Source organism: Pongo abelii, chromosome 9 (assembly GCF_028885655.2).
Source record: "Pongo abelii isolate AG06213 chromosome 9, NHGRI_mPonAbe1-v2.0_pri, whole genome shotgun sequence".
Lineage (NCBI taxonomy): Eukaryota > Metazoa > Chordata > Mammalia > Primates > Hominidae > Pongo > Pongo abelii.
This window is the reverse complement of record NC_071994.2, coordinates 106,207,523-106,219,667: the sequence shown is the minus strand read 5'-3', so window position 1 is coordinate 106,219,667 and position 12,145 is coordinate 106,207,523. Positions and strand designations below refer to the sequence as shown.

The 12,145-nt window shown below is 31.0% G+C and overlaps 1 protein-coding gene across 6 annotated transcripts in view; it reads right to left on the bottom strand.

Moving 5' to 3' along the window:
• The window catches only part of DYNC2H1 (dynein cytoplasmic 2 heavy chain 1), a 360,273-nt gene that overhangs the window by 284,716 nt on the left and 63,412 nt on the right, over positions 1-12,145 (bottom strand). For all 6 annotated transcript variants that reach the window (XM_054523746.2, XM_054523748.2, XM_054523747.2 and 3 more), the window contains 7 exon segments: positions 11,729-11,936; positions 9,083-9,212; positions 5,881-6,036; positions 4,438-4,697; positions 3,344-3,590; positions 2,278-2,429; positions 1,105-1,249 (listed from right to left, as the gene is read on the bottom strand). In XM_054523746.2, coding sequence (XP_054379721.1) covers positions 1,105-1,249; positions 2,278-2,429; positions 3,344-3,590; positions 4,438-4,697; positions 5,881-6,036; positions 9,083-9,212; positions 11,729-11,936 — 1,298 coding nt within the window.

Below are 12,145 nucleotides of genomic sequence, written 5' to 3'. Positions count from 1 at the left end.
CAAACCTAACCTTTAAATATGATGGTTGCAATTCCAAGGTACTCACAGGTCTAGGTAAGACCCATTTTTTAATGCTGGGAACCATTAAAACAATTTATGTTCAAGAAGTCACTGAACAAATCAAAGTATCTCTCTTCAATATACAATCAACCAGTAAAAAGCCTGTCCCTTCCTCTCTATGGATAGAGCCATTACTCTTATTCTGATCTTGATTACTTAACATCTTTAATTTTTTAAACAAAGGAATTTCTTGATTTCAAACTTACCTATCCCCACTTCTACTCCATTATTATAAAAAGCATCTTCCACAAACATTTCCATAACTTGTACACGCTATTCCCTTTATCTAAGAAGACATTCTTTCACCTCCAGCTACTTGGTGAATTTCTATTAATTTTTCAAAACTCAGATAGAACTTTACCTCCTCCTTAACAACTACCATATATAACAAAGTTATTTACTCCTCCTCTGTGCTATCTCAGTAAGTTAGACATACTGTTATTGCTATATGTATTATACTGCATTAATAGTTTATTTATATGACTCAGCCCCTCATTAGACTGCGAACATTCAGTGAAAATAAACTAAGTCATCTTTACATCCCTAGGACTACTACTGGCAAGAAAAGGTGCTCAACAAATGTTTTGTGTATCCTCAATGCCTACTTTCAAGTATCTTCCCCATTTTATCAGGGAGAATACTTTAGACATTTCCTCACAGTCAGGAATAAAGAAAGAAACATCAAAGACTTCTCGCAGGTTTGAAGCCTGGAAGACACAAACTGATAGAAGTCAGGAAAAAGATCTGTTTTGGGAAAGAAGATAAACTCAATTCTAAATATGCTAAATTTGAGCTGACAGCAGAATAACCATCTACCACAAATTCATTCATTCAACAAATATTGAGTGCCTATTAGAAACTGTGCCATGGGTACAACAGTGAATAAGGCACACACAGCACCTGTCTTCACAGTTACTCTTTACTAGAAAAGTCTAATAAACAGGAAAGTAAAGCCTGGGTATCAACACAGAGGTCAGAATTAAAAGCAGACCTTTAGAAATGATACTAATGGACATGAAAGCTACAATTTAGATGCATATCTACCTGTTCATACACTTGTACCATAGATCCTGCTAAAAGATAAATTTTTGATGAAGAACCCCAAATAGAATGATTCTTCAGATTTTTATGTAGAACTGGTTCCAAATATGCTCCATAAATCGTTTGTAACTGCTCTCTTTCTGGGTAACTAAAAAAAAGGGCATATAAGAAGAAAGCTGAAATAAATCAGTATTCCAAATTAATATTTCAATGTTAAGTTACAGCAGTGGTTTTGAAACTGTGCTGCTCTAAGACCTACATATCTCCAAAGCTTACCCAGGGGCTAAGACTAGGCTCATCGCCCCCATCCATTCTCATTTCAACCAAATTCGATCCCGAAATATCTATTGTCAAATACCAGAAAGTGTTAGAGAACACCAAGAAATTATGTTAAAACATAACACTGATCTTTAGAAAAGACCAAAAGGAAAATTCTACTTTTGAAAAGCATTTTTGATTTACATAAGGCCTGTACACAGGGCAGTAATCCACCTCAGAACTATAAAAGTAAAACTAATACAACAAATAAAATCAACCCCTTTCTCCCAAACCAAAATGTATTTCAATATGGCTTAACTGGCAGCAGGAACATTTCTAGAAAGAAAAAAAAAAGGTTAATTGATGGAGCACAATTAGCACAAAAATATACGAATAAGGTTTTGTAATATTCAAATATTTGTAATGTAATATAATGTATATTAAATATAAACAGAGGAGATATTGCCATAGTCTCTGTAACAATTATGGCCCATGGATATGATTAGCATTGATGCCACCAGCCATTAAAATGACCTAATTCTCCCTTGTTCAGATTGAAATTCTCTTTTTGTTCTCTTCATAAATTTGATAGTATTTTTGTTTTATGAACTGCATAAAACATTTAAATCTAAAATCCACCATTCAGACTCCTGAGATTGACATTTTGGAACACAGACTACACAGAACAGTTTTGTTTTATTTCCTGTTAAAATATCATAAATAAGATGCTTTGATTAAAGCTTTTACCATCACAAATTATTGCCTATATTTTGAGAAGGGTAGGAAAAAATATCAGAGGTTAAGTTTGACCATTTTTATATTCTAAATTTTAAAGTATTATCATAAATACTTTTAATCAAATTCATTTATATATGATATCTTCCCAAATTAAAAAATCTGAAACACAAAGATACATACTCTATAGAACAAAGACGAACAATGGAAGTAAATCTGGTAGTAAGTTTATGTCTTCCCAGTCTTCCTCCAGCTGACATAGAAGCCACAATTTGAATATTTTCTAGACCAACCCATTCCAAATTTTCATCATAAAATCCTTGATATGTCAATACCTATTTGAAAATAAATATATTTTAAACGTTTTTTATCTAAGATTTCCTAATCACGATAAAGGATATTTTTGCCTAAGTTTCAATTATTTGTAAATGCAATCATCATCTATCTAACTCAAGAATTTAAGATTAAAAGGTATCTTAAACTATTATATCACTGGGAAAAACAATACTGTTCAAATCTCTGTGTTCTATGAATGTTAGCTAAATTATCCTAGTGTTTAAAATGCTTTTCTCTCTAATAAACACTAAAATGCAATGATATTATAAATTGAGTACAATTAGCCTAGAAAATGAAAGTATCAGGAAAAATATGAGAAAAATATTTTTGTTTTTTTCTGTAAATATTTGATCATATTCTGCAGTTACCTAATAAGCCTAAATTTGGACCTATATCATAATAAACTCTAAGAATTTATAGTTTCTAATGTGATGTAAATAACATGAAGAAAAAATATATTCCACACTGATTCAGGATATGTGATCTCAAATCCTTATACCCGCAAAAATGGAGAGTAATGGGTTAAAGCAGCCAGAAAAAAAAACATGACCAAGTCTAACTGCTGTGAGAAGAATGCATACTTTAAAACATGAAGCAAAAATTTCTCCACCTCCATCACCATGTCCAGCTTTTGTTTTCCTCCTTGTTTTAGGAATAAGGGACAAGTAATAGATGTAGACTGAAGGCTGTTTCTATTCTCCCTGTCATATATTATCTTGACGTAATACTAACTTCTAAAGAAAGGAAAATCATAGAAGAACTGGAACAAGACTGAAATGTTTCAGGAGTTTAATTTCCATGACAAATGCTAGATAAAACTGGCCCCAAATGAAGAATGCATACTTTCTAAGAGAAGTTAATGAAATTAAATTGTTTCCAATTAGATTAAAACACTTCAAGTGATATGACTTACCTGTTGTAGGAACGCTACCAAAGTACTGGTCCCCCATTTATCAAGTTTGGGTAGGTTGATGTCTTTTAAGTACAGAACAAGTCTTTCACAGTCTTTTGGTCTGTATACACGACCAGTATTAGTACTGATTACCATGCAAGTCTGGCTCAGTTTCTGCAGGAGATGTCGAGAAGTGGTTTGTGCACTACAATGAACTGTAGCAATTTGAGTGGACCGGAGTTGTGAAAATGCGTACCTGAGCAGCATCCTACGAAAAATGCATGACATCTGACTTCAATAAAAATGCAATCAACAAAATACATTTTATACTCAATAAGAAATTTCTATCTCATAAATATTTCAGTTTCTAAAATGTGTATGATGATACGGAAAATGGTAAATACAGATATGGCTTCCATAACTATCAAAGTAACTTTCTAACTTTTAGACTAGAAAAACATAAATTCATGTTTTAAGGCATTGTGAGGACTGTTTTCAGCCAAAAAAATCAAAGTCTCAGAATTAATCTAGTTGGATAAAGTACATGTTAAATATACCAACCCTGTTTCCTCACAGTTGAAGGATTTTAAGATTTTAAGTTCTATGAGTTTAAAAAAATTACTATGATTTTATACAAGTTTTAAAATTACTACTCCCATACTAGAAATATGAAAATAATAAACCATGGTTCCTATATTTCAGGAGACTATGCTCCATATGAACTAAAACTAGGCTGAATTCCACTGAATTAAAAGCTACTTTTAAATAGAGATCTAACTTCAAATTTTAAATTTTATAACTAAAGCAAATGTGTGTGAGTATATATAAGGCATTCTTTTTTTTTTTTTTTTTTTTTGCTGTATTATATGGACTGATTATTTTTAAGAGTATCTTCTCAGATTGCTGTCTTTCCAGTAGAAATCACATAACCTGGCAAAGAAAAGGACACACTATTCCCCATAGTTATTATTTTTATAAGTAATGAAAATAAAATGAATCTTCCATGAAAATGTAAATGCTACTTTAAGCAAAAGAAACATAACAAAAGCCATTAAATCAATTAGGGGTGGCAGGAATAAATCCACAACATATACCTTTGCCAATATTTTTCTTACCCTTTGCCACATCCTTCTGGTCCTACCAGAATAAAGGGCTGTTTAGTATCAGAACTTAACCATGGTTTGAAATAATCTAGACCTCGCTGCATGTCAGGAGTCTGAATGACTGGAAGAGTTAAGCCGTTACTGAAATCATCAGCAGTCAAGTTTTCTGGCTTCTTAAGCACATATGTTGCTAATCGACCTCTAGTAGAGTCATAGTAGGTATCCATAGGTTTGTGAAAGTCTGGAGGAGATTCTCGTGCCCAATGAAAAACCTTAAGAGGAAAAAATTGTGGTAAGTTTTCACATACTCCAGAATGTGTGACATTTTTAAATTCTTCCAAGTAAATATCCCAAAAGTAAATCATCTTAGTTCCAAGAAAAGTTTATATAAACTAAACCTATTTAATCATTAACGTAACATTTTATCTCAAATATTTTTCTCAAAATGATCATTTATGCAAGTAAATTAAAGTATATATAGGAGATAATGACATAGCGGGTAATTATTTATTCACTCAGGTATAAATATATTCCATTTTAATGGAGTTCTTATTAACATTCAATCACAAAGTACAGAATGCAAAAATCCTAAAGCCCTTCATTTCTACCATATCCTGGTACTGTCCATCACAGTGTCACTACCACTGCTCTCCACTTGTTATTCTTCTTTTTAATACTGAAAACTGTTATCTATGCAGATATAAAGCAGTTAGCCCTTAATACTACTCTTCAATACATTTATTCTGAACTTTGACAAGAGAGTATGTGCTTAAAAGCAGCATATAGTATGTCACTGAGTGGTAACAATGAGAAGCATCTGGCAACAGAGGCAACAGGACAGCCATGGAAAGGGAGACGGAATAGAGAAAGCAGTAAATGACACTATTGAAGAAGCAGCAAAATGAGAAAAAAAGCTGTTAATGTTAGAGCCAACCCAAAGGAATAAATGTCCAATAATTTCTGTAGAGGCCAATAGGAAAAAAAAATCATTTATTATTTAGAATTCAGCTTTATAAACAACTTCACTGTAATACAACTTTAACATACATTAAAGAAAATATTTATTATTAATTCATCCTAATATTCCTAATTCCTAAAACTGCTCTAGTTAAAAGGATGATAAAAACTAAACTATTCTAAGATTTTCAAATGAATGAAATAATTATTAATATAGATAAGTAGGTTCAAAAATGTATAACTTAAAAAAGATATGGTCCAAACTTTAACTTATAAAACATTATTTTATAAAATGTTGAGAATATTATCAAACGTCATAAAATAACTCAAAGGAGAAAATATAATACACATATATAAATACATTATTACTCAATTGAATACATAATTTCAAATTTTAAAAGTTCCATATCTTACAGTTACAAATCATTGTATTTTGGCAGTTAAGAGTTAATGAAAAGTTAAAGTTTTGACTAAATATAGGCTATAAATATGCATTACCTCTTTGGTAAATTCCAAACGTGATTTCATGTTCAGATTTCCACCAAGTCCCCTTATGAGATTAATAATGAATTCGTCATGATCTCTGCAACCATGTAGATGTGACAAACCATTCATCACTGTCCCAACCAAACTTGTTTCTATCACATAGTCATTCTGTTGATTAAAATCCGTGATACAGACAGACAAAAGGCAAGTATTAACCAGTAAACATAAAACCATACAGACTGATGTTCACATACCTTTTCAAGAACCATTTTTAAACTCACTCCTCTATTCAAACTGTAGAAAGTTTGGATTTCATTCAATTTTTATATATACTTTGAAAATAAAAAGTAATCATGAAAGTACAATCATATATTTCTAGCTTTCAGTGCTACGGTCCTCAAATAGATACACAGTTTATTTACTTCCTAAACCTGAAGAATGTAAAAGAAAAGGTAAGTTAGTGAGCATTGTTCCAAAAAGAATACATGTTCATTTCCTCTTGCTGATAAAAAGAGAACAAGAGGCAAGAGCTAGATTGATGGCACTAGAAAAGAAACATTAGAAAAAGCAGGCATAAATGACAAACCACATGGAGCTTTCTCTGAAAGAATTTTTAAATGAAACTTCTGGACTTAAGTGCTATGTAGATGCTTTGATCTGTAGGCCCCCCTGGGGTAAGTATTAGTGCTAGAGAGTTAAAGAAAAAATGGCTCTCAGTCTTTCTATAAATATTTACTGAGAACTATTCCTATAAATATTTCTATAAATATTTACTGAGAACCAATCATGCATTAGGATCTCTATGTGGTGCCAGGTTTGTTTTACCTTGTTTTGTTAAAAGCTGGAATAAACAGAGTCCCTGCCTTCATGGAGCTCAAGCATAGCAGAGGAAATGGTTAACAAATTGTGGTAAGAGCTACAGCAGTACAGAATGTTGTAGGAAACAGTAACTCAGATAGAGGGCTCACGGCTTCTTTAAAAAAAAAAAAAAGTGACATTTAAGCTAAGACTGAAGGATGAGATCTATCTGCTTATGCAGAGAATATAGCACATGCAAAGAAAAACTTAGCACAGTTAAGGAATTAAAAGAAGTTATGCCTAAGTAAGCAAGGAAACAGTGTTTTAAGTCAGAGAAATAGGCAAGGGCCAGAGTGCAGAATTTATCAGACATGGGAAGGAATACAATCCTTATTTTCCCTGTCTTTAACATGCTATTTATAATAGAGTAGAATTACCCAGTTTACATTTTAAAAAGATCGCTCTGCTTAAAAAAATTAATATTTTTGTGAGAAAGAAGAAATGGGAGGAAGAGCAGGAAGAAAAGAGAAGAAAGAAAGAAATCTAGATAGACTCATACTAAGAGTTCCAGATTTTAAAGGTGAGATAAAGTAAACGTACATATTTTCTTCTATATTTTCTTATTTGCTGAATTCATACATGAAAGCAAAGATTTATCCCATAGGCTGAGGAAGAGAAAAAAGAAGAAAGCAAAGTTCTAGTTATAAATACAATTTCAGCGTTTGACTAGAGAATTCATTGTGGTATACCTCAGAACCTGTGCATGGTGAACAAAATACAGGATAAAAAGAAAAGAACCCTTAACACATTAAATAAAACAAACAAACAAACAGGGGTGTGACCTCAAAACATAAACCATTTTTTTTCTAACTGAATCTTTAGTATTCACTCTATTGTTTAATAATTTTATCCTGTTGACATTTCTACAGTCACAAACCCCTATATATACATAAATATATTCCATCTAATATGATACTCCTATTCTAACATTCACACATCTATGAACAGATTACCTCAAAGTATCTTCATTGGAAAGCCTTGTTAGGCTCTGAATGTTTTGTACTAACGAAATAACATATCTACTGAAAAGGTGTCACAATGTAGGCATCAGGTATATAATTAAGCACAATACTATCATTCATTTGCTATCGCTTAATATCATACTTGGTTCTGGGGACACAATGAAGAGTGTGATAAGCTTGGTCCTTGCCTTCAAGGTACTTATAGTTTAATGTAAACAGACAATTATAACATAGTTGGTAGATGCTGTATGTTGCTACAGAAGCACAAAGGAGGAGACAGCTCAGTCAGACTAGGAGATAATGGGAGTGTTCCCTTTCCTAGGCCTCCAGGAAAACCTACCTCACTTGCATCACTATCCTCACAAATCCCTATTCCTCCATTTTTCATTCTTACAAAGTCAGAAAAGAAAAAGGTTGAGAAAACTAAAACAAATCTTCATTTCTCTATATCTTGTTCAATCCCAAAGTATTGACCTCTAAATCAAGTTCAGATTCACAGATACTTTCAAAAAACTCACTGCTATTTATATCCTCTATTTTGTATATGTTTTCATTTTTCATAAAAGCAATGGCATAAACATGTAGAATATCTGAATGCCCTCCATGGTCTTCTCTGCATGCTAAACCTTTTACACATTTCAAATCCAAAATCAAATGTGATCTCCTCTTAAACCTCTTCTAAATGACAGCAATATTCCCTTCATCCTGCTAAATTGTGATTATCTGTTTGCATGTCATTTTTCTCCATTAGATAAACCCTTCTCAAGGAAAGGAATTATCTTGTTAATCTTCACCTCTCAAAGTCTCTCTTGTATTATGCTTCACATATATTAGATATTCAATGTTTTTGTTAAATATAAACAAATGTTTTCATTATTGCAAATAACTCACCATCCCTTTTCTAGTTTAGTGTTAACTTCATATTGTTTTTAACCTTATATATATCATATATATGTGATATATATATATAGGTATTTATTGGTATATACAGGTGTGTATATATAGGTGTATATATAGGTATATAAATACCTATATATTATATATACATATGTCATATATATAGGTATTTACCGGCATATCAGTAAAAAGTGGCAGCAAGATGGTTTTTGCTAGTAAAAATTAGAAAGACATTCTAGTAATCAAGATTGTTAGGTAAGCAGTGTAAAGTATTATGAATGAAAGAAGTAAAATGTTTTAAGACTAACAAAATAAAAAGTTATGCTAAGAGATATAACAGTTATGCTAAGAGATATGGAGGAGCAGCGGTGACAAAATCCACCTCTCACCTCACCCCCACATTCCAGCAGAGTTCTACCACAAGGCAGTTAAAATAAGCATCACTCTTAATCATACTTCTCACCTCGATTAATTATGAAATAATATGGTTAATTTACCTGCTTTAGAACCCACTGTAAAGCCTTTTCAAAATAATCTCCAATCCAATTTTCAAGATTATTTCTATATTCAGCAGGCTGATTCCTCAACCAAGATTTTATCAGAGAATTAAGATCTGTCTCTTCATCACTGAAATAGTTTAGACAAATAAAAAATTACTTAGGAAGAAATTATCAATTTACCTTAAAATAAATTTCTTCTCCAATAAACATTATTCTACACACATATTTTATCTGCTAGCATACAAAAGGTGGCTTTAGTTACTTTACTATGCATAGGTGTGAATAATACAGTTACATCTGTGTGTGTGCATACGTACACATAATATATACAAACACACATGCATATAGGTATACATACGTACATATGTCATTTTCTATAAAACAAATAAATTTCATCTATTTTATTATAAATATAAACTAAACGAGAATTATATATCTACACAACCTACTCTACATGGGCTCTACATAGCCTAAAGTGGTCTAAACCATTCCTACTCAGAGTGGTCTGTTAGAAATGTAAAATCCCAAATCCCTCTCCAGACATACTAAAGCAAAAATCTTCATTTTAATAAGATCCCTTGATGATTCAAACGCACATTAGAGTTTAAAATGCACTGATCTAAACTGTAATACAGACCTTTATAAATATTTTTTCTCTATCCTATAAAAATCCAACTACCTAAATTCCCATGCCAGTATTAAAATTTAAAGATCTTCCTAAAGCAAACTATAATTCCTTTAGCAAAGCACAAAATTATCTGGGTAAAATTCAATTGTTTCACCGAAATCCAATTGGTGAAATAATAGAGATTCACATCTTATTCAAAATTATACCTTATATAATTATTAAATACTACAGTAAAAATAATTCATATTATTTTAGAATTGACAAGAGCTCATGATTTTTGTCATTTTTTCCTATCTTCCACCATTGTTTCATAGCAAATTAATAAATGACACTGATGCCTTGAATCTCTGCTCTCACATTTTCTATCTAGTCTAATATGAAAAAAATTGTAATATCAAAGAGGTTAATAATTAAATAACATTAGATTAGCCCAAAGTAGGCCAACCAAAGATGCTAAGCTCCTTCAGAATAAAGAGTTTCTTACCAATGGTATTTTCTCAATGTCTATGAGACTACATGTCTTGGTTTATCCAACACAACACTGCTTCATACCAGTTGTCCCAGCATCATTAATAATAACATTTATTTCAGTATTAAAAGGTCCACATTTGGCCTATTACATAGCAAGTGCTCAACAAATATCTGCTAAAGGAATAAATGAAACCTAAAACTAAGATATAAGCTGAACACATAGCAACAAAAAAAGTTAATATGTATTTGTATTTTACTTGAAATCATATACATTCATTATGCCTTTCACAAACAATACCTGATTCACCAACAATTTTCAAATCCTCTACAGCAATATGTGTCTTATTTTCTGCTAAATATGAATAGTATTCTACTTACAGCTTAGTTCACTTATATTCTATCTTGTATAAATTGTATAAATTTGCCTCCTCCATGTGAAAGTATTTTCCAAAAAGATAAGCTCTCTATAAACAGTTTTACTCCTTTCTAGCTCTCTCTCTCCTCAGGTGCATAATTTAATACCATATATATAATATTTAGCAAGTACTTTAAAATTTAACTAAAAACTTACCTTTATTCTATTTTTCTCACAAGATTATAAAACAATTAATAAATATGATAAATTGTGTGTGAATGCTGCTATGAAAGCTGTAAACCCAAAATTATATTATCTTTTAATAATACCTCAAAATATCAATTGAAGTTTCTGGCTAATTTAAAGTAAATGTTTCCTACAATACTGTCAAAAAAGTAAACAACTAAATAATTTCAAAACATGATTTGAATCAACTTTATTACATTGTCATATGTCATACAACACCTAAAATGACTTTAAATGGTCCTAAAAAAAATAAAATGCTACAGGATGATAAATAAAAATTGGAAAAGTAAAATAAAAGTTTCTTACTTATGCCAAAATATTACTAATTTTCAAAAATAAAATTGGTGCAAATGTCCATGCTCTGGTATGTGACTATTTTACATGATATCTAAAATTGGTTTATTATTTACTTTCAGTCTTTAAGCCTCTTCCAAATATACTGAAGAAGAAAAAAAATATTAAGTAAAGAGGTGTTCAATTTGTAAAATGAAAAGACTGGGTCATAGGACCTCCTAAACCTGAATTAGCCCTAAAATTCTATGAATCTAAAATTAAATAGATTTAATTAATTAATTCTATAATTAAAATATTGCTATTCAGCTTTAAATTATTAGCCTCTAGCTCATAATTAATATGTTCACTTCTCTGAAATCAATCACAATATTTCAACAAAATAATGAAGAGACCAAATTTTCTTGCTGTTTCATTTAAACAAAAATAATAATTATTTCATAATTGTGATACAACTAAAACTGCTAAAATAATTCAATTTTGTAATAAAACAGGAATTCTCCGAATTAATTAAAACCTAACAAAAAAGAAGTTAATCATAAATGGGAAAAATATGTATTCATTATTCACACTACACTTATTTTACTTAATATGAAACCAGGACAGTAAAATAATATTCTAATATAATGTACATAAATAATCTATGGCTTACCTAAGAAAGATCATTCCCATTCTAGATATTGTGGCTGGTGATGCACAACTTAAATCATGAGTTTCAAATACAAAGTTAACATTTGGGCCAAACTGAATCCTTTCTCCACTGGGCATAGTCAGCAGTCGATTATCATCCAGAACAGAATTCAGAGATTCTATCCATTCAGGGTCAATATCACCATCACAGATTATCCATGAGCTGACATCTATTTTCAAATCAAAACAGTGGAGATAAAATAAAAATATATGCAGTGATAATAATTAAAAGTAAGGACTAAACCAATTCTTAATTTTCATATGAATTTGTACTACAAATATGCTGGAGAACCCATGGGCAATCCTGGCTCAGCTGGCCAAAGACTCAGATATATATCATGTAATAATACTTTATCTATAAACATACAAAATAGGCAAT